The sequence below is a fragment of the Xenopus laevis genome, chromosome 4L, assembly GCF_017654675.1.
Source record: "Xenopus laevis strain J_2021 chromosome 4L, Xenopus_laevis_v10.1, whole genome shotgun sequence".
Classification (NCBI taxonomy): Eukaryota; Metazoa; Chordata; class Amphibia; order Anura; family Pipidae; genus Xenopus; species Xenopus laevis.
In genome coordinates, this window is record NC_054377.1 from 56,489,030 (window position 1) to 56,513,791 (window position 24,762).

General features: G+C 37.0%; 1 protein-coding gene across 1 annotated transcript in view; it reads left to right on the forward strand.

The window, feature by feature from the left end:
* LOC108714081 (potassium voltage-gated channel subfamily G member 4) overlaps positions 1–22,133 on the forward strand; it is a 46,425-nt gene extending 24,292 nt beyond the window's left edge. The window contains exon 3 of the mRNA XM_018257961.2: positions 20,428–22,133. Within this exon, the coding sequence (XP_018113450.1) occupies positions 20,428–21,198 (771 nt within the window). The 3' untranslated portion in view covers positions 21,199–22,133. The remainder of the gene's footprint in view (positions 1–20,427) is intronic.
* Positions 22,134–24,762: the final 2,629 nt, after the last annotated feature.

The following is a 24,762-nucleotide window of genomic DNA, read 5'->3' on the forward strand; positions in this document are numbered from 1 at the left end:
GCCATATGAAATTCAAAAACTATACTGCATATTATAGCACCCTGTTTCGATAGTTGATCATTAGACTTCCATAATATGTATCGTCTGGCGAAAGTATAAAATAAATAAAAAGCAAACTACAGTACAAAAAGTAACTATATTTAGAAAAGGAGTCTTGAGGTCTGGCAGGGACACTATAATGTACTCTGGGTTTCAAAGATCTTAATGTACATACTGAATGGAAAATAAAAAGGATCTTTATTTATGAAAATGTTTCAAGGAAAAGCTCTGCCTGATCACCCTATGTAGGCTTTTTTTCTCTTGTAGTATCCAGTGCAACCTACCCTAGATCTCATCCTTTTGATCTGTAAATTTATACATTTGAAATCTACATTAAAGGCCTAATTTATCAAAGGTCGAATGTTAGAGTTTTTTTTACCTCGAAAAAAAAACCTCAAAAATTTGAATTAGTATTTACCATTCAAACCTTAGTAAATCTGCCCTTAATGTGAGGCAAATCCCAGCCTTAATTGCAGGATTTACCCAAACACTGACTGCCTGGCTAAACTGAATCACACACTTAGGGGCAGATTTACTAAGGGTCAAATTTCGAAGTATAAAAAACGTCGAAATTCGACCATCGAATAAAAAAAACTTCAAATTCGAATATCGAATTCAAAGTTTTTTCACCAAATTTGGCAATCCTGCGATCGAACGATTCAAACAATTTTTAGCTTTAGATCGAAGGATTTTTATTCGACCAAAAAAAACTTAGAAAAGTGCTGTGGAAGGTCCCCATAGGCTAACATTGCACTTCGGTAGCTTTAAGTATGAAATCAAAGTTTTTTTTAAAGAGACAGTACTTCGATTACCGAATGGTCGAATATTCAAACTATTTTTACTTCGAATCGAAGTCGAAGTAAATTTGAAGTCATAGTATCCTATTCGATGGTCGAAGTACCCAAAAAATTCGTGTACGAAGTCGCCCAAAGTTGCCTCACGAGGAAACTTTGGGCGACTTCGGAAAACTAATCGACGTGTGTGATTAGCGCCGGCGTTTTTCCATTTTAGCCAGCACCGAGTGAGGGAAGGCATTTGGGGAGATTGGTCGCCACAAAAACGAGGCGATTAGTGGCCAGGCGACCAAATCTCCCCATAACGCCCAGTGTGGCCTGACCCTTAGGGGCAGATATATCAAGGGTCGAATTTCGAGTTTATGGGAGTTTCTAAAAACTCCCATAAACTCCCATAAATTTGAAATTTAAAAAAAATGACCAATAGAAATGTATTAAAAAATTCAATTTATTTTTAAATTCGGGTGATTAAATCAGCCTGCAAACTCAAAACTAATTAGAGTCGAGTTTTTTCACAAAAAAAATATTTTTTTTTTCAAAAGTCTACCAAACGACTCCAAATTGTAGGAGGTCCCCCATATTTAAAACACCAATTCACTAGACGGCAAATAGTCAAATTCAAATTCTAAAAGGGACAGTAGATAGATAGATAGATAGATAGATAGATAGATAGATAGATAGATAGATAGATAGATAATAGATATATAAATAGATAGATAGATAGATAGATTTTGAAATTTAAATTTTGATTTTTTTTAAACTCAAATTGAATTTGGACTATTCCCTAGTCGAATTACACTAAAATAAACCCAAAATTCGAATTCCAAAATTACAATTTTCAATTTGATCCTTGATAAATCTACCCCTTAGACATCAGCATTGATTCAGGATTTCATAGTTTGGTGGATTTGTTGCATCTGTTAATTAGTGCTAAACTGGCATAGCTTTTATAATCCATATACCGGTAATAATTCATCCTATTTGTGTTATTCTCAGTAAATTGAACCCAAGTTCCAAAGGACAAAAATGTCATGACTTGCAAGGAAAATTTATCTGAATGTCTCATATATCTATCATAATATATATCCACTGGATTGTGAGAAAAACGTAGTAAGTTTTAAGACCGAAAATGTAGTCATTCCTTTTATATCTATATTTTGTACTTCGGGGCAATTCCCAATTACCAGTACTGATGTTCTTGTAAAAACCCCTATACTGGAATCAAGCAAGACAAAATCTCAACTGAAACAGATGTGTTCCCTTTAACAAAACACCAACAATAATAGAAAACCACAATTAATAAGAGTATGGTGTTATAGGGAGCAGTAGATATGTTTTATGTATACTTTTGAAGGGATCAAAAGCCCTCTCTGAGAGGGAATTATTTATAGTCACACAGGCAGAATGCCCAAGAGACCTGTCATGGGTTCTTGGATCACCTTCCTAGATGGATAAATGCTTTAACCCTTATGTCCTTTGCCAAGAAAGAATTTTCCTTCTGGGCCATACTCTAACCTCAGGCATATTTTACACCCTCAAAAGACATTTTCTCACAATGTTTATCTCAGTCTGTATAGGAGAGTGACCTTTTCTGACACACAAGTACATCATCAAAACAGTTTTGAAAGTCACACTGTGGCCATTGAAAGCTATACCCCACTGCCTGCCATGAGCAGTTTTATTACAACAGCCACCGAAAACAAGTTAATTAATAGGGCTGCCTATTACTCAGCATGAGTTTATGCTTAGGGAATCATTAAATTGATTTTCTCTTTCCTCTGGCATAAATCTTGATCGTTTGCCTTCATCCTCTGTCTAAGCACATTTTCCTGAATATTTAATATGGAGCTTAAACAAATTCATTATAATGTGATGTAATTAGGATTCCTCATTAGATTCCATACATCAGATTAGAAGTTTATCATCTTCCTGTTACAACACCAACCCAACAATTTTATTCATCCTTCAATGCTATTCTACCATAATAATGTTTGTTTTAGGGATTTTGTAGACAAGTCTGAAAAATGGACCCCAAATTTGCTAGATTAAGAAACAAATCGTTTAATAAAGTGGTAGTGATATGGGTTGAGCTCCGAGAAGCAGTCATCAACCAATAGCAACCTGCTATTTCCTACATATAGAGGACAGATATATCAATCTTCGCTCCTTCATAGTCATGCAGGTATAAGTTCCTGAACTTACTCAACTTTTCTGCAGTCAATTGCTCTGGCTTGATTTTAAAAAACTGATATTTCTTGACAAAAATAAAAAGCTTGACAGTTGCATTACAGCAGAAGAGACATCCAGATTTATAAAAATCAGAATAAGTCACATTAAATTGCATGAAGCCAGCCAAGTCCAACCAAGAAACCATTATAGCCAGAAGGCTACCAAATCATCATGGATATACTTTGCCAAAGAAAAATCTTGATAACATTCTCTGTCTGTCTGTCTGTCTGAAACATAAAATGGCACATTGACATTAAATAAAATCATGACCCATAACATTTAATTGTGCAATACTGCCTAGCATGAAATGTTTCTGTGACCCACAGTATTATGTTGTACATTGGCACCCAGAAATATGCTCTATAGTCACTGCCAGCATTAAATAACACAGTGCCCGCCAATGCTAAATAAAGATGTCATTCAATGAAATCTATGGAGCCCTTCAGCAGGCTGGGAGCCAAAACAAGCACCTGAAGGGCAATATCCAGCTATCCTGATGAAAAATTTTAAGTAATACCAAATTACTCTCTGGTAAACACAATAATAACTTAAAACAGCAGAACTAGTTACATATGTGATTAATAATAATAATAATAATAATAATAATAATAATAATAAAAAATAATAATAAAATAATAATAATAATAACTATTATTATTATTAATAATAATAATAATAATAATACTTATTATAATGGCAAAACACATCCTTGAAGTATAAAGAACACTTGCATATAACAAGGAGTTTTAGGGGCAGATTTATCAAGGGTCGAATTTAAAATTCGAATTCGAAATATGAATTTTCGCATTTTTTATAGTCAGAATTGTCAAATTCTACTAGGGAGTTATTCAAATTTGAAATAGATTTTTGAGACTTAGGGGGTTATTTATCAAAGTCCGAATTTATCTCAATATTTTCTGCTACAAACTCCGATCAAATCCGCTCGGGTTTTTTACGCGTATTTGTTACACTTTCCTGAAAATTTGCTTTGCGGAAAAAATTCCGATTTTCATGATTTTTTCAGATTTCTCATCCGATTTTCAAGATTTGTTGGATTTTTCACCTGAAAACGTCGGGGTACTGCACAAAACCCAGCGCACATCAAAAAATCATTGGGACTCCAATTGACTTATATGCAACCTCGACAGGTCTGAGATCCTGGATTTTCTGATTCTGACTTATTCATCCTCTGGGTTTGATAAATTCTGAAAAATTTGTGATTTTTTGAAAAGTCCCACTTTATAAAAGCAAATCACGAATTGTTCGAGATTTTTGCTTTCAGAGTTTAGTAAATAACCCCCTTATACTCTGGCCCTTTAAGAAATCAAATGTGACTATTCTCCAGCTAAAACCTGCCAAATTGCTGTATATGTCAATGAGAGAGATGAAGGATGAATTTTGAGTTGTTTGCAGCCTTCCTGAAATTTAAGTTTTTTTTTTTTTAGAGAAAAAACTCAAATTTAGTTTTTAAAATTCAAATTGAATCTATTTGAGCTTTCAGGTCAATTCCATCCATCTGATGTTTTAAAAATTAGATCCGCTCGGATCTAATCCGGATTTTCTAAATACATTTTAATTGGTTGAATTTCAAATTTATGGGAATTTAGGGGAGTTTTTAAAAACTCACATGAAATTCAACCTTTGATAAATGTGCCTCCCACTGTTGGATGTAGCTGAGAGCTCAGAATCATAATAGATAAGCCAAAAATATAAAATCTTATTGGATTTGCTAAACAGGGCCAGTTCTAGAACCTTACAGTATCCAGGGTTGGATGCATGACACCTTATTTATGCACATTCAACCATGCCATTATGTACAGTATAACTCTAGTAACAAGGCTGCAAGTTAAAAATATACATTTGGAGAATTGATAGGAATTGAAATCTTACTTGGAGCCTATTTTAATCATCATTTTCTAGCAGGGGAGGGATTATGATTAACTGCAGCACTAATTGCTGTTATATCTGTGTTAGTCCCCAGAGGAGCCTGTGTTTCTAGTCAGCTGAATAGCTTCTAAGGATAGATGTCTGGAGGCAGTCTAATGTATTCACAGGAGCCTGGCGCTCAGCTGAACCTTTCCATTTCCTCGCCTGGCAAACATGAACATATTGTGAGAACTGCATGTAATGAGTGTGGTTGGCAGAGTGTGATGTCACAAACACTATCATGCTCAGCAGGGCTAATAACATCCAGAAAGTCTACCACAAGTTGCCATTTATGCACACAGGTGCCGTTTTGTAGTATGGTAGTTGGAAATATTTCTCCCTCAAACTGTTAAGAAAACAAAGCAATAATGACCGGAGCAGGGTTGAAATATTATCTGTGTCAACTGTAAAAAATAGATGTGAAACTGGTAAAATGTAAACAAGATGTATACAAGTTCATGTCACAGCACCCAAACCAATATAGTACTTTTAAAACCCATTAAGTATTTATTAAAAAAAATTAAAAATCAAGTTACATTATTTGTTCTTCAATAGTACTACACGAGATATGTGTCAAACCATTGGTATCACTACGTGTCCAGATGCTTTATTTGAACTAGAACATGGGTCTCACTCTTACTCCCAGTTAAACAACTCTGAATATACTGTAGTTATCTACTGTACAGACACAAACACATGCAAACCTTTATCAGTGGTTAATGTAATCCAACTAAGGCTCTAAGGACTGCTCACTACCCTTATAACTCGCCTGCTCTGGTAAATACCAGGCTACTGGACCCATTAAATCTCTTCAGTTTGTTCTCTAGATGACTAGTTCATGAGACCACACTATCTCATGCTACTGAATCACTTATTTATGCTATCCAGGCCTCACGCTAGTGCCTCCTTTCACTATCTCCTCTCCTTTTAAGCATTTAGACCAGTGATCCCCAACCAGTAGCTCGAGCAAGAGGTTGCCCTCCAACCCCTTGGATGCTGCTCCCAGTGGCCTCAAAGCAGGAGCTTATTTTTAAATTCCTGGCTTGGAAACAAGTTTTGGTTGCATAAAAACCAGGTGCACTGCCACACAGAGTATCAATGTAGGCTGCCAGCTCACATAGGGGCTGCTAAATGGCCAATCACAAACCTTATTTGGCACCCCAGGAACATTTTTCATGCTTGTGTTGCTCCCCAACTGCTTTTACTTCTGAATGTTGCTCACGGGTTCTAAAGGTTGGGGATCACTGATTTAGACATTTACTTCTTCTGACTCTGAATACACAGTCAACCTCTTCATTGTAATATGCAAGCTATAGTTCGACCATGGATTCCATTCCACTGTTGACAGACTCAAATGCATCATGGTATAGTATGATTCAAAAAGTTAACTCTATATCCACTGAGTACTTTTCTGTTGTATATCTTTATGTCTAGGTTTAAGCGCATGATCACTGACCAGTAACATAAGGAAAGTGCCCATTGTGCTTTTTTTAAACATTAATGTTTAAGCCTTTTAATATTTTTCTATTATCAAGGGTTCTGTTCACATATTTTGTATGATATAATCTTTTACACATAGCCTGACTCACAAACGTATTTTGTCAAGCAATTAGGCTTCTATTTATATGCTGGTCTCAGCCTGCATGTTATTTTGCAGAATAAGCTCCGTGCCACTGCTCCATTTATCTGAGCTGATTCAGCCTGTGTGCTCTCACACACAGTGGAGGTCGGCACAAAGATGCCTCCTCTCGTGTATTTGGACTAACCTCTGCTGCGTGTGAGCATATGCAGGCACAGGGGTGGATTAATATACAGGCTACCCTAGGCTATAGCCAAGAGGCCCAGTATGATCAGGGCCCATCTAGGTTTTTTTTGGTTTGAATGTTTATATTGAGTTTTCAAAAAAAACAAAAAAACAAGTAGGAATTTAAAGTGCAAAGTTGGAAAAAACTGGTTAAGGAGACTCAAGATATAGAATAGGAATACAATACTGTTAATAATTGGAGTGTCTCATTTACATTTTACCAGAGTGAAAGAAAAAATGACAATAAAATAAAAATAAAGTAACAAAAACAAGTTCTAAATCTAACAACTTGCCAACTTGCCAACTGCCAACGCTCAGTGAATATTAAGCACCAGTGATACAAACGTTCTGTAAGGAATGTGAAGAAAATGAAGTTTAGAATCCAATTCATAATGGACAAATAGGTTTAGAAACTACAGGTTAGACGCGACGATATTTTAAGTTAGAATCTATTTGATGCCAGAATATGGAGTGGGATATGTGAGTGCGATCTCCTTATTCCTTCTTGCCAACAAAGATTTAGAAGATTTAGAAGAGACTGAATATCTGTAAGTGAAGGCGTGCATATAGGTTTTTTCAATTATTATTTCTATTTTCTATTAATATTTATTTTTATTTGTGCTGCTGGATCTGGTTGGGTGCACCTGCTGGGAGAAGATGGTAGGCAAACCGCATGCCTGGGTGGGTGCTGATTCATTGATGGCACATGTCGAACCCAACCCACCATAGAGAGCTGTAGTGCATGTGTGCCTGGATTTGCACGCATCCAGTCCCAGCAACAGGGTCAGACTGGAGCATTTGGGGCCCACCGGGGCTGCCCTCCTGGCAGTCACTGAGGGCTCCCTCCGACTTCTAAACTCCCGCCCCCGCCACGTGCATGAGCAAGCCACCGCAGCACAAGTGAGAAAGCCCACACGCTGTGCCAGAAGATCTATTTTTTAGGGAGCAGCGATCATTTGAGCAGGTCTGGGCGGGGGGGGGGGAGTCATGAGGGCTGGGGCCCACAGGGTTTTTTTCCTGACCACTGATCTAATGCAAATCAATTAAGATGGGGCACAGAGCAGATCGGCTTCTCTTAGCCTGCAAAAAACATGCAGACTAAGAGCAGCGAAGCCTATGCTCATTGAGCCCTTGCCCTAAAAATAAAATCTGTGGCTGCAACCACTCTGCACTATTAGTTATATTTATATACTACAAAAGTGCATACACAAGAATACCATGCTGGCCATAGCTGTGCAGATATATCCTTATGTACTATGAAGGATCGTATGTTGTCGTATCTTCCAACCTATCACTAACCATTCTAATTAAGTAGCCAAAAGAACAAATCAGATGATGTTCTGGTCATTAATTCAAAGACAGCAATCGTACGAAGTTATGTCTGACAAATAGTAGTGACAGTCACCCACTGATATCGTCAATACACTGTACATGCAGAGATATTATCTTTAACCGAGAAAAATCTTCTAACTAAACGACCAATCGATATGGCACAAAAAAATGTCGGGACGATCCACACGCATTCCAAAAATCGTACAAAACAAAGAGTCGTACAACTTTAGGGTAATGTCACACCGGGAGATTTGGGGAGATTTAGTCGCCTGGCGACTAATCGCCTCTTCTTTGGGGCAACTAATCTCCCCTAATGGCTTCCCCCTGTCTTCAACCTGCTAGAATGAGAAATCGCCTGCAGCATGGCACTCGCTAAGTTTTCCGAAGTCACCCGAAGTTTCCTCGACTTCGGAAAACGAAGCGAGTGCCATGCAGCAGGCGATTTCTCATTCTAGCAGGCGGAAGACAGGGGGAAGCCATTCGCCCCAAAGAAGAGGCGATTAGTCGAATCTCCCCGAATCTCCAGGTGTGACCTTACCCTTATCTTTACGTCTATGACCAGCTTAAGTTTGAACTAACAGTTCTTTGTCAGGCAACACTGTGTCAATATTATGTCACACCATGTGGCAATTAGTTACTCTTTGTAAGTACCACAGTATACTTTTCTTTCTACATCTTCCAATGGATGTCACAAACATTCACTCTAATTACATGTAGTATTTATGTATACAAATGTTGCACTTCAAACAGTTGTGCATCATATACTGCATATAACCACATATATTTTGGAATTTAGAGGCTATTGTCTTTAAATATACCTCTGGGCAGGTAAGCGAGTCTTGGGTCTTTTATTCATTCTTGTCTCAAACACAGAAAGTACTGTTAGGTACAAATGATTAATATATTACTCTGTATAAAGTGCAGATTATGCTCCTTACAATACTCGCTTTTAGTTGCCTGACTCTCGCCTAGTCATGTATCGGTGTCACGACTGCTTCTAAGTTTGTCAGTTTCCAGTGACAGATAAGAATAGATACATAGATCCTAGGTGAAACATGTCTAAAATAGTAACGGCTGCTTATATGTTATTCCGCTTTCTCGTTATTATTACATTTCAGGGATACTGCTGCCTCTGTATACATTATTTTATAACATAATGGGAATGTAATAAAATTCAATAACAGGAAAACTATTCGCAATGTGAAAAGTTATGCCTTTGCGCAAACAAATTTTGCTTTGCGCGAAAATTTTGCTTTACGCTTCTGCGAACCTGGAAACTTTGAAGCGACCACTTCTGACAGTGGAAGACTGTTTGCGAAATTGTATAGTTTGCACCAATGCGCAGTCAATGTAATATAACTTCTTACTGAAAAAGTCTTATGTTTGCTCTAAAAGATTACCTTCAAGCACTTCTTAAGAGTGCGCAATTAAAATTTGCAATGCACAATTATAATTCGCAATGCAAAAACAGTTTAAAGGAACAATATTACATTGCGAGATGTGGATTTTTAGTCTTATTGGTGCAAATTGTTTTGCTCTTTGCGACTTTAATTACATTCCCCCTAATGTGTCTTAGTGAAATGTTAAAAGCTCAGCAGTTGGAAATGATCTACAAGTTTTCCTAATGGAAATAATAATGGACTATATATATATTTTCTATTTGCTTTATTTGCCCCAAGTTTCGTGGAAAATTTTACTGGCTCAGACTTCAGTTTTAGGCTGGTCTAAGCTGAGTTAGGTAGGCTGTTCTTACTGACGAGCGGTTGTAGCTGCGCTCCCCTGCGTTCTGTTTTTCTGCGTTCAGCCACAGGGGAGCGTAGGAATAGACGCAACATGCTGCATTTTTCCTGCGTTCGCGCCTACTTGCGCCTGTGTGAGTACAGCCCCATTGAAAAAAAACCTAATGCGTCTATTCCTGTGCTCCCCTGCAGCTGAACGCAGAAAAACGGAACGCAGGGGAGCGCAGCTACAACCGCTCGTCAGTAAGAGCCCTTAGCTGGTTTCTAGGGTTTGCAACCTGGCCAATAATGTATGCAAATGTGTTTAATAGGGACGTATAATAATGGAATGGGTATTTTTTTGAACAAAGTGGCAATCCTACTGGTCTTTTATTTTTTGTTTAAATTGCCATTAAAATAAACTAAAGGGGTGTGTGGCATAGATAATTGGGAGTATAATCAGTGGAATAGGGTGGTAAATGGTAAATGGGTGGTAAAAAAGCAGCAACAACTACTTGAGCTTCGTTATATGCTACAGGTATGGGATCTGTTATTCAGAAAAACCCATTATCCAGAAAGCTCAGAAATACAGAAAGGCAATCTCCCATAGACTCCATTTTATCAAATAATCCAAATTTTTTAAAAATGATTTCCTTTTTCTCTGTAATAATAAAACAGTAGCTTGTATTTGATCCCAGCTAAAATATATGTTAATCCTAATTGGAACCAAAACCAGCCTAATGTGTTTATTTCATTGTTACATGATTGTCTAGTAAACTTAAGGTATTAAGATCTAAATTACATAAAGATCCGTTATCAGCAAAACCCCAGGTCCTAAACATTCTGCATAACAGGTCCCATACCTGTACATAGAAAAAGATAGTTTCTGCCAACACTGGCATTCCTTTGTACTAAGTGCAATTCTGCTGAAAAACTTCAGGGTAGAGTGTCCTTTAAATTAGGTGATCTTATACCGCATCTGTTTAAGATAAAAACAGCTAGATAGAAAGCGATTAAAACGATTTGCCTGGAGATAGGAAAGTGGGGTAAGCACTGTTCATTACAAAATATATGATCGGCGCAGGAAGGTGTATAGTGTATTTAATATGACAGTAAACGTAGATACACAACAAGGAAGCCTTGAGCTATTCTCCTACCATCCCTATGTAAGATTGTGTAGTTAGGCATTTATCTCCTTGTGCCTCTGGCAACACAAAATGCAATTACAAGCTCTGTGGGCAGGGATTTGCTGTGTCCGAATAATTCTCTGTGCAGCACAGCATAAAACCCATAGACCTATATATCAGATGAAACCGTGTTTATATAAGAAAAGATAACTGCTCTGTAACAGCAATACTGAAAGTGCTTTTTTTATCTTCTTATATGACATACAGTAGTATCTAGTCACAAAGCTCTAGTCATTTTATGACAGACTGTATGTAAAAATAAACTGAATATCTTGGCTAACAGAAAAGTGATGCTGTCATTTCCAGACCAATAAAACTCTTTGGCTCAGTCTGAGGGGCTACAGTACTTAAAATGACATTCTCTGAAGGGTTACAAAAAAACCTTCATATTTATAAGAGCGTATGATGCAGGTTGTAAGCCATTAAACTAGTAAATAAAAAGGGATCTGCATTGTGTTGGTTGTACTGTGTGGTGGTAGAGATCTGATGGTTATGCCATTATATAATCTTAGGACTACAAGTAATAACTACCCTTACAAGTCTGCCCTTGTCCAGTAACTCAAACGACCACACATAGGATCCATTATCTGGAAAGCTGTTATCCAGACAGCTCTGAATTACGGGTGGCCATCACCCAAAGACAACTTTTAAATCAAATAATTCAAATTTTAAATACTGATTTCCTTTTTTTCTCTGTATAAACAAAACAGTACCTTGTATGTGATCTCAGTTAAGATATAATTAACCCTTATTGGAGCCAAAACAATTCTATTCATTTTAATTCCATTACTTGGGGGCAGATTTATTGAGGGTCAAATCGAAAATTTAATTTTTTTTTATGGTCAAAACTCTCAAATTCGAATTGTGAATTATCCAAATTTTTTTTTTTTGAATTCAGATTCAAATTTCGTGATTTAGAGCACACTCTGGCCCTTTAAGAACTCGAATTCAACTATTCAACTAATTCATGACTTTAACTAATCACCACCTAAAACCTGCCGAGTCCATGTATAAGTCAATGGGAGAGGTCCAGGGACCACTTTGGACATGTTGGTATCCTTCCTGACATTCGGAGCAAAAACTAAAATCTAGTTTGGTCGAATTCGATTAGAATTCGATTCGAGTTTTCGAGTCAGTAAAATTTGTACGAGTTTAAGATATTTGATTTTTTTATTAAATAAATGGCAATCGAATTTTGAGTATATTTGAATTTAATAGATCTGGAAAACCCTAAAGGTAGCCATAGACGGATCGTGTGTGGCGTGTGCCAACATCTTTCGTCCGGCGGAGATCGGTCAGGGTTGATTTTGACTTGACCGATCTTCCTGGAGCCCATTGCGCCTCGTAATTGGCCGAACAATCAGATTACCCCCGATATAGCCATGCTCGTTAATGGCATATCGGGGAAAGATCCGCTCGTTTGGCGATGTTGCCAAATGAGCGGATCTTTGCGTCTATGGCCACCTTAAGTCACTAGCATTCTTGATAACCGTTCCCATACCTGTAGCAGTTAGCTTTTAATTTATCTATTGTAGACAAGTTTAAAGCAAAAATTTGATTAGTGACAATGTGTTACAATATTTGCAACTCAGACACACCTACAACATGGATCAAACGGTCACAAAGATTGGCTTCAGCTTTTTAAAAAAGTTGGTATCTTTTTTTTTTGCAAAGCCTGGCAGAATAATTACAATTTTGATTTAGAAAACTGATATTGGTCTCTGCTCGTCTGCAGTTCCTCGTGAAATAATGAGTTAGATGGCAATAGCCCTATCCATTCTATTAGAAAAGGTGGCAGATGTTTGCAGCCCTACTGTAAGCCTCTTAAGTTTTCATTCCTGCAGCTGTGAAATACAACTGTATAACCCACAGCATTAAGATGCACAACATAAGACTTGCTGTGTTTAAAAAAAAGAGACTCAGTCATGATTAAAAATGAACTAATGCAGTATCATTGCAGAATTAAAGTGCCAAGCTATATGATCCACATTATTGTTTTTAAAGGGGAGATTCACCTTTACCTTAACTTTTGGTATGTTATAGAATTGCCAATTCTAAGCAACATTTCATTTTTTTAATCACTTTTGAATTATTTGCCTTCTTCTTCAGACTGTTTCCAGCTTTCAAATGGGGGTCACTGACCCCATCTAAAAAACAAATGCTCTGTGAAGGCTACACATTTATTATTATTGCTACTTTTTTATTACTCATCTTTCTGTTCAGGCCCTCTCCTAATGATATTCCAGTCTTTATTCAAATCAATACATACTTGCTATGGTAAGTTGGACCCTAGCCCAGATATCTTAAATTGCAAACAGGAGAGCTGCAGAATAAAAAGCTAAATAACTGAAAAACCACAAATAATATAACATGACAACCAGATGCACATTGTCTCAGTATATCAATATCTTCATTATACTAAGGGGCCGATTCATTAACTTCGAGTGAAGGATTCGAAGGTAAAAAGCTTCGAATTTCGAAGTTTTTTTTGGGCTACTTCGACCATCGAATGGGCTACTTCGACCTTCGACTACGACTATCGAAGGATTCGTAGTAAAAATCGTTTGACTATTCGACCATTCGATAGTCGAAGTACTGTCTCTTTAAAAAAACTTCGACCCCCTAGTTCGGCAGCTAAAAGCTACCGAAGTCAATGTTAGCCTATGGGGAAGGTCCCCATAGGCTTGCCTAAGTTTTTTTGATCGAAGGATATTCCTTCGATCGTTGGATTTAAATCCTTCGAATCGTTCGATTCGAAGGATTTAATCGTTCGATCGAAGGAATAATCCTTCGATCGTACGATCGCAGAATTTGCGCTAAATCCTTCGACTTCGATATTCGAAGTCGAAGGATTTCAATTCCTAGTCGAATATCGAGGGTTAATTAACCCTCGATATTCGACCCTTGATGAATCGGCCCCTAAGGGTCGAATATCGAGGGTTAATTAACCCTCGATATTCGACTAGGAATTAAAATCCTTCGACTTCGAATATCGAAGTCGAAAGGATTTAGCGCAGATAGTTCGATCGAACGATCGAAGGATAATTCCTTCGATCGAACGATAAAATCCTTCGAATCGAACGATTCAAAGGATTTTAATCCAACGATCTAAGGAATATCCTTCGATCAAAGCCTATGGGGATCTTCCCCACAGGTTAACATTGAGTTCGGTAGGTTTTAGATGGCGAACTAGGGGGTCAAAGTTTTTTTTAAAGAGACAGTACTTCGATTATCGAATGGTCGAATAGTCAAACAATTTTTAGTTCGAATCCTTCGATTCGAAGTCGAAGTCGTAGTCGAAAGTCGAAGTAGCCCATTCGATGGTCGAAGAAGCCCAAAAAACACTTCGAAATTCAAAGTTTTTTTTACTTCGAATCCTTCACTCGAAGTTAGTGAATCAGCCCCTAAAAGTTAATTTAAAGGTTAACAGCCACTTTAAGAATGTTTTGCAGAAAATTATGAGGGTGTCCATTGTTTGCTGAGCAATAGGAGGGGGTGTTTAAGAGTAGCACTGGTAACCACTGTACATCTTGCTTTTGCTTTCTTTAAAGTCATATGCCCAGTTTTAATATTTTACCTGTCATGTGACTAGTTATAGACCCTTGTACATGTTGTCCATAATAAAGTAGCTAGCTTAATATTAGCTACACTTAGCGGATGCAGTTTCTGTACCAACAGCAACAAAAAACAAGCTATTGTGTATTATTTTAAGCCTCTGCTCATTTACAGACATTCTTCCTCAGCCCCTCCAGAATTTGATTAAACTGAGAGAAAAATACTTTTAATAAAACAGAAGGAGAAAGTTTCCATAAAATACCAAAGAGCAATTGTAGTAAGTCAGATCTGTTTGTTACACAGGCTTTAGGTCTGGCTATGATTAAAGCTGGAAAAAAAAGCCTTCTGTGTAGTATGGGTATGTTCAGCAATTAATTGGAGACCGAGGCCCAGGTAATAGTCCTGCTGCTGGTTCAAACAGCCAAGCAGAGAGATATTTGGAAACGATATGAAACAACAAAAAAGAACACAGCAATAAAACAAAGAAAAGAAGGGTTTAATAGAAAAGAGACTAAATGGCATGTAAAAAGCAAGTTCTTTTCTTTTCTTACAGTAGTCATATCAATTCTTTGTCAATTAAACATATGAAAAACTATACATTCAAATGAATACCTGCCAGTTTGTCTTTGCTGAAAGTCCCCAGTACACATTGTAGTATATAGGTATTCTGTTATCCAGAATGCTTAGGACCTGGGATTTTCCAGATAAGGGGTATTTCAGTAATTTGGATCTACATACTGTAAGGGTGATGGCACACATAGGGGCAGATTTATAAAATTCGAGTGAAGAATTCGAATGTAAAAAAATTCGAATTTCGAAGTATTTTTTGGGTACTTCGACCATCGAATTGGTTAAATTCTATCGAATTCGATCGAATTCGAACGATTCGAACGATTCGAAGTAAAAATCGTTCGACTATTCGACCATTCGATAATCGAAGTACTGTCTCTTTAAAAAATACTTCGACCACCTACTTCGATAGATAAAACATACCGAAGTCAATGTTAGCCTATGGGGAAGGTCACCATTTGATAAATATGCCTTTAAAACTCCCATAGAAATAAAGGGAGAGAGGCGGTATTTCACTCTAGCTGACTGTTGTGATCTCTAACTTCACTTTTTGATAAATCTACTCATATGTCTTATAATACATTCAATGATTCAGGAATGATGCATTATGATTGTATGGTAAAGATATCACATATGCATTGTTAGTACTTAAAGGGATACTATCATGGGAAAACATTTTTTTTTCAAAAAGCATCAGTTAATAGTGCTGCTCCTGCAGACTTCTGCACTGAAATCCATTTCTCAAAGGAGCAAACAGATTTTTCTATATTCAATTTTGAAATCTGACATGGGGCTAGACATATTGTCAGTTTCCTAGCTGCCCCCACTCATGTGACTTGTGCCTGCACTTTAGGATGGAACTGCTTTCGGGCAGGCTGTTGTTTCTCCTACTCAATGTAACTGAATCAGTCTCAGTGGGACTTGGCTTTTACTATTGAGTGTTGTTCTTAGATCTTCCAGGCAGCTGTTATTTTGTGTTAGGGAGCTGCTATCTGGTTACCTTCCCATTGTTCTGTTGTTAGGATGTTGGGGGGGAGGGTGATATCACTCCAACTTCCAGTAAAGAGTGATTGAAGTTTATCAGAGCACAAGTCACATGACTGTGGGCAGCTCGGAAACTGAAACAGTTAGTGCCCGACAACCCCCTCAGCTGATTCATCTATGGCAGTGATCCCCAACCAGTAGCTCGCGAGCAACATGTTGCTCTCCAACCCCTTGGATGTTGCTCCCAGTGGCCTCAAAGCAGGTGCTTATTTTTGAATTCCAGGCTTGGAGGCAAGTTTTGGTTGTATAAAAAACAGGTGTACTGCCCTGTAGGTTATCAGTCCACATAGGGGCTACCAAACAGCCAATAACAGCCCTTATTTGACATTCCCATGGACTTTTCATGCTTGTGTTGCTCTTCAATCCTTTTTTACATTTAAATGTGGCTCACGAGTAAAAAAGGTTGGGGACCCTTGATCTATGGTTACACCACTGGGACTTATATTTATGACCAATGTATACCAACTAAACACAACTTTTGGAAGGAGAGATGTGGGCTTCTTCTGATGCACAGGAACTCGGGAATTTGTGTTAAAATGGTTACAAGTATTTAGAAGGGGATCCCTAATGGCATTTATTAGACTCCCATTATTTTGGGGAATGAAGCTGGGAATATTGCAATCTCTATATTAAGCTGTACTACTGGGCATTAGTGATTCGCGAAACGGCGCCGGCGCCCGTTTTTGACGCCGGCGCCCGTTTTTCGACGCCGGCGCCCGTTTTTTCGAAAAAAAAAAAATTTGACGCCGGCGAATTTTTGCCGGCGTTTCGCAAATTTATTCGCTGGCGGCGAATCGCTCAAATTCGCCACGAATTCGCGCCTGGCGAATAAATTCGCCCATCACTACTGGGCATCATTCAACGTAGACATTTCTGCAGATGAGACTTATTCAGCAGTTGCCTGCTGTGGCATTTTCCATTCAGAACAATTTTCTGATTGCACTTACTGGCTGCACTTAACTCTTCTTTGTGGAGTGCTGGCCTTGCCAACAGCTCCAGCAGTGAAAGATTCATTTTTTGTGGTAATGAAGGCATCTCATTTATGCAACTGACATTGGTATGATGAAGTACCTTCCATTTTTTGTACTTCTTATTCAGCACTTCTTAAAATAACCTTAGAACTTCAGCAGCATCATTATTTTTCTTGTCTCTGGCTTCAAGACAAGTGACGTTACCTAATCTGTATTAGGCAGGCCCCATTTATATTTCACTTTAGCATCTCAGATACTCTTCCATTCTCCATGCTTACTTGATCAGAATTAAAGGGGGATACACCATTTATGTTTTGATTGAAAGCCATGCTGCATTGTAATGAATATTCCTTTTCTTTAATGAGAAAGGGAATTGATGACATAGTGGAGGAGCACTCCTAGTGTGCTCTGCTGTAAAAAAATACTAGTTTAAATATTATTATTCATTTTTGGGTTTAGCCCCTTCCTTTGTTGTCTATAATTTTGTGAGACACACAATTAGCTCACACCAGGATCGATACAAACACATAAAAAACATTGTCTTATTGTTATGGGAGTATCCAGATCAGTAAATAGTAATATTCCTCTAAGTCTCATTTAAAAAGAACACCAGGCTGGGTACCCTATCCACAGCTTTGGAACCATTTGGGGACCATACCCATAGTTCAGAAGCCTCTGCATTACATCTTGGACTTAGATCTATAACCTGAAAAACATTTGATTTGATCTGAACAATTTAGTTTGTTTGTTCTGCAGTCTGTGCATGGACCAACTTAAAGGAGAAGGAAAAGCATATTTAATTAGGGGTGCCAAAAGTGATTTTATATATATATATATATATATATATATATATATATATATATATATATATATATATATATATATATATATATACACACACACCCAAGTGATTATATATATATATATATATATATATATATATATACTTCACACCCTGGGCTGGTGCTCCTATCAGAAGAAAACTGCACCGGTCAGGGGGTTCTTCCAGTGAGCACCACTGAGCAATCGGCTTTCTTCTTCTTCTTTCTTCAAATTTCCCGGGGCAGACGCATGCGCAGTAGAACAAAATAGACTACTTATTTTTTAAAGTCTGGCTTTTCTTGCTACTGCGCACCCACGCCCCATAGTATTCTCCAGCAAATTATCAAGGGCTAAATTTGGTAGCTAAATCCAAAAACCAATCCCGAGATTCTTAAAGCAAAACTGCAAAAATTAAAATTAAACCTTTGATGCAAGGGTAGTCCTCCAGGGAGAATAGAATAATGTATGTTCTGACTCTGCCCTGTTGGTCTCATATGATTGTATGAGAGGATATTAACTATACCCTCCATAAAACATTATAACACAGTAAGTCAGGTTGAAAAAAGAAACACATGCCTATACATAACCTCCAGAGAAAGGCAAATAATACTTCTAAAGCCTCTTTAATTTGCCTCAGACAGGGGGGGGGGTCCTTCCTGACTCCAAGATGACAATCAGACCAGTCCCTGCATCAATTTGTATCAAAATGCATTCTCAATAACCGTGTATCTCCTCACTTGCTACCAAGCCTTTGAACCCCTTCTGGAAGCTATCCAATGTATCTGCATGTACAACTGATTAAGGAAGAGAATTTCATAACTTCACAGAAAACCCTATTTCAGAATATTTAGGTGAAACCTTCTCATAATCCCTTTTTAATACAGGAATTACATCAGCTTTCCTCCAATCCATAGGTACCATATCAGATGAAAAGCAGGCCTCTCTGAGAGGCCTGGCTAAAGCAGAACTATGTTCTCTCAGTACTTGAGAATGTATTTCAACTGGCCCTAGTGTCTTGTTCACATTAATTTGATTAAAGCTTTATGTACCATATCCTGTGTCAACTAATAACTAGACTAGAACCGATTAAGCATATTTGCCTTTTCTGTATCCTTTATAGCCACATTGATAACATTGTTTGATTGAGCTACACTCTTAACCCGCATCTTTTTACTATTAATATACTTAAAAAACATTTTTGGGTTGATCCTTAACCTCTGCTACAATCCACTCCTCATTTACTCCTCTTTGCCTTCCAGATTGTGTTTTACAACATTTTTATAATGTTTATATTCACTACACAGCTTCTGTCCCCATTGACTTGTAGTTTTTAATTGCTTTCCTCTGCTTTCCTAGTCTTTAATTTTGAATCCAGCCCGATAGGGTGTGCCTTCACACTCATTACACTACATTTATTTCATAAGGGAATAAACTGAGAATGATTTAATATCATTTTAAATGACAACCATTTTTGTGCTGTGTTTTTAGCAGAAAACATAATACCCCAACCTATGCTCTGAAAAACCTATGATGATCTATAAATATACAGGGGGATGTAGTCATTTGCAGCGTACATGTACCGAAGTTGTGATGGCCAAAGAAACTGTTAACAATGTAAATCAGAGCAATTTATCATTATTATTTATCATTATTTATTAGCTTTGCATTGATTATAGTATTTTCTTTCTCTGGGTTTATTAGGGTAGTGACAGCTTATAGGGTTTCACTGCACAAGTAGCATGATTAAAGGACCAGTAACATAAAAAAAAATTAAAAAAATTTGTTTCTACATAACCAAAAGACACATTTAACTTAAAATTTGCAAAGTTTTAATTAAGAAATAACTTACCAATTCTCCGCTTGCGCTCCTCTTCACAAACAGTGACAGGGCAACGATCCACCATGCGGCGCTCGATTTCTCCTCCTTGCTTTCTATAGGAGATAGCCAGGGAGGAGAAATCGATGGATCGTCGCACTGTCACCATTTCTGAAAGAGGAGCGCAAACGGAGAATCGGTAAGTTATTTCTTAGTATTGCAGAATTCTAGTCGCAATAAGAGGAGCCCTCTTTCTGCAGCAGTGTAACTTACAATTCCCAGCATGCCCAGCAAGCAATATGGTGGCTTGTGGTTGGCATTTACCAAACTAAGGTACTGATATTCCTTTCAAAAGGTAACTGACACTGAAGGTGAGAAATACTCAACTATAATGCAATGCAATTAACTATTAACTGCATTTAATATGTTGTATTCATTAATGTAATTTGAATGAAATCCAGGAATTTATTTGATTTTCCTTGCTGTAACGGTGAATGTAGAAGTTAGAATAAATCATGTTTACTATATTGTGCTTATTATTTCAATATTTGTGCCAGGTTTTGATAGACAATTTTACATTGTAAAGGCATCTTTTTAATTGTCTGTTTGTTTTTCAATAGGGCGAATGCTCCCAAAAGTGTTATAACATCTTCATCATTGAGACCATTTGTGTGGCCTGGTTTTCATTTGAGTTCTTCTTGCGTTTTATTCAAGCGAAGAGCAAATGCCAGTTTTTCAAGGGACCTCTAAATATTATTGATGTATTGGCTATATTGCCATATTATGTTTCACTAGTAGTGGAGGATGAGCAAAAAACTGTGGATAAACCTGGCGGCAATTCCTACTTGGAGAAGATAGGGCTGATTCTGCGTGTTTTACGTGCCTTGAGAATATTATATGTAATGCGGCTGGCAAGGCACTCACTCGGCCTGCAGACTCTGGGACTTACAGTACGAAGATGCACAAGAGAATTTGGACTTCTCCTACTCTTCCTCTGTGTGGCGGTAACATTATTTGCCCCTTTGGTTCACTTAGCTGAAAATGAAATGGGAAGATGCCAAGAGTTTACAAGTGTACCTGCTTCATATTGGTGGGCTATTATCTCCATGACCACAGTAGGTTATGGAGACATGGTACCAAGAAGCATTCCAGGTCAAGTAGTAGCTCTGAGCAGCATTCTTAGTGGAATTTTAATCATGGCCTTTCCTGCAACATCAATATTCCATACCTTCTCCCGCTGCTATTCCGAACTCAAGAGAGAACAGGAAAGACTGCAGAGTCGTTTGATGAGGTTAAAAGATGCCAATCAGTCTGGTGAAAGTGATACATTCAATGATACAGACAGTTTGGTCTCGGAGGACACTTACAAATATTTTTACAATGGCAAATGAATTCTAGTTAAAGGACAATGGAACCATTATTATATGGATGACATTTATATTGTCCCAGGTATTTTTAGAAGAAGAGCAATGCTCACATCCTGAATGTGACTTTTTTTCCGAAGGGCAACCAAAATAAAGTCAGAATGCTTACAAAAACTGGATAAAATAAGTATACTTTGGCCGACAAAATGGCCAATTATAAAAGTGTTACCAAGATATGTATGAAGGAGGACCATGGAATATATAAACAATATTTATACATTTTTTTCAAACAGAAACTTCGAAATGAACAGTATATTAGTGATATTATCTTTATTTTACTTTAACAGGATTTTGTACAAAACAAGCTTAACGAAGTGAGACAATTTAAAATAGCAATTTAGCAGGTGAAACCTTTATGATTATATTTTTTGGAATGTATGACTATTAAATATATACTGTAGTATACAGACTCTTTTTTAGGGAAAGCCAGAGACATATATCTAATTGATATATCAGTGAATGTCGGTATGGCTGGTAAATGGGCTGCTGACATAGGCTGAATATAGTGCCTGCAGCAGATGGAGCAAAGTACTAGAGGCTTGACATTGCTCCATTTTACAAAGGTACATCTCTCACTTGTCACCTACAACTTAATACCTCTCCATCCTCAATGGCACTTCCTGTGAACAATTGAATCTATGGTGCCCAATTGCGTAAGAGCGTGTGAGATGTATATCATTTGTGTACTCTAGCTTCAGTTATTCATGTTTTGGGACTTTACATTTGCACCATGTGGAAAGTATTCATATATATCATTTTTATGAACATAATATTGATTAAGCATCTTATTTATTATACATTGCACTTCGCTCTAAGCACAGAGGAGAAACCAGATTCTTAGGTGACTTTTTTCTGCCGTAATCTTATTGTTTCAACATTACCTATTGGCCCTTTTTGTGAGTTATTCACTACAATCTTTTTGGTTTGCCTCTTTATCTGTATTCCTTTGCAAATTATTTCATATTGCTTTTTTTCTTTTTTAGTAAATTCTTCAATAAAATGGTTACATACTTTTGTTAATGCATTTTGCTGCTGCTGTTTTTTTGTATTTTTGCTTTTTTTGATTTGTTACAGTTTACTTATTACTGTACTGTACTGTACTTTACGGTTTACCGAGTATTATTTTACTATGGTCACATAAGGAATTATTAACAAACAAGAAGTGCAAGAACACTGACTTCTTGTCCTCAGTACTTGCTGATTGTAAGGAAAACTCAAATCGCTCAAATTAATCTTCGAATGATTCAAAGGACCTTATACATTAAATATACATTGACTTGACTGCTTTTAGCTGGAGTATTTTCAGATTTCAGCTATTTCCAGCTGTGGGGTATAATAAATTCAAAAATTCAAGTTTTTTTTTTAATAAACTGAAACATTTAAGTTTTGACTTAAAAACTACCCTTAAAAAACTCCAATATTTTGGGACAACGCAACTCAACCCTTGATAAATCTGCCCCTAAATCTCTAAACATTTTAGTTTTTTTTCTCAAATTATTGAAAAAAAACTTGAATTTTTAGAGAAAACAAAACTCGACCTTTAGTATATAGACCCCTACCTGTATTGTTTAAAATGAAAGCAAAATAACAGGAAAGTGTTTATTTAGATAACATTCAATATACATATTGTCCATCTTTTCTGTGTTATATTTTTGTTATATAGTGGTGCCTGTCAGTCCTGCTGTAGTCTTCACAGACAAAAACAAAAATAAGGCAGTGTCAATAAGAAAGCAGCAGCAATGTAAAAGTACATACGTACATAACCCATGTGAGAAGAGAGTCATATAAGTAGTGTATAGAACAAATGTACATAAGTCCTAACAAGAGAGAAAATACCCCAATTATCACCTTAGAGAAGCCTTTCAGAAGCCATTTGCCTAATTCTCTTTACTATTTGACTTCTCACTAGCATGGTTTTCACCCACTCAACTGAAATCAGGCTGCTTCTCAGTTTCTATCTTTCCATGAGGCCATTCATTATCTAACATTTTAAAGGAAAGGTTTACTCCCTTGTTCAACATGAGCTCAGTGAATAGGACTTATGTTGAACATAACTTTTTGTCTATTGTTTTAATCATGAAACATTTAGTTATTGAGTTAAACAGGGACAACAGAAAATTTGAATCTACTCCATGTTTGGTCCTTGCAAGGCAGATAATTAGGTCACAGGTATATACCCCCCCTCTGTTGACACTTGTGACTGTTTTCCTTTGCCATACCGCTCCCTAAATCTTGGGGTCTGGGGCTGGTGCACCCGGACCACCTTCACTACTAGGTGAGTCGTTTACATTTTATTCTGGGCCCCTTGTTCTCTTCTAACTACTAAATCTTATTAACTAGCTTTTATTCTACATACATTTACATATTTACCCTACCAGGTTTGTTTACCCACCCCTTACATACGGATCCACACCAAGGGCAAATCAAGGTGTTTATTAATATGTTAGTCTATCTATTATGGGTGCATCAAATCCACTAATTTGGGGTTTGGCTGAATCTTGAATTCAAACACTAATTTGCATATGTAAATTTGGACAAGGACAGGTTAAAACATTTTTAACATGATTTTTAGGATTTGGATTCAGTTTGACCAGGCACTTTGATATGGTTCCAACTGAATCCTGGATTCGCTGAATCCCTAATCTATCATCTATTTATCATCTGATATTTTTATTTACAGACTATCCTTTGGAACATCAGTAATTTGGTTTTCTTATTTTATCTATCAATTGTCTTCTTCTATGCCCTTATCTACTACATTTATTTAGTCTTACCTTTATTTTGTTTTATCTTTTGCCTTACCTATGTATTTACCTACCTATTTTATTTATCACCATAATGAATATGGAGACACAGTATGGTACTAGAGAAATGAAGCGGCATAATGCAGATGTTGATGGTTTCAGATGTCACTTTCTCCATACAATGAAGTTGTTCAAGCTAAACTCCACAGAGAGGACAATAAATGACAGCTGGAATTCTGAAATCCCTATGGGAAGAGGTGGTACTTATATTGCAAGGATTTTTTTAAAAGCCAAAGAGATTTTACAATATTTTTATAACCCAGAGTTAAATGCAGGATCAGCCACAAGTGGTAACAAATGTCAAAAGGAGAGATCTAGTAGTCAGGAATAAAATATTTAAACCATACTCATACCTCTTTTCATAGTGTGCAAATACCACCAAGAAACCTGTAGAGACAGGCTCTACACTTTATGGGGCTGATTTATTAAACTGCAACTTTTTTAGGTCAGACTTTTTGATGCCAAAAATACGAAAAAGTTGGGAAAAAAACTTTCCTGGGATTTATTATGCAACAAATATGCAACAATTACAGATCCAAAAATTCTCCAGCTCAAACCTATCGCAATCATGTAGAAGTCAATGGCAGATGTCCCTTTTACAATTGGAAGATCTTTCTTTGATTTGTGGTTTTAGAGGTTTTCGAGTGTTTTTAATAACTTTTGTACAACAATGCAAAATAGTAGTAGTTGTGCAACAAGTCAAAAAAGTTGCGTTTTTCACAACTTA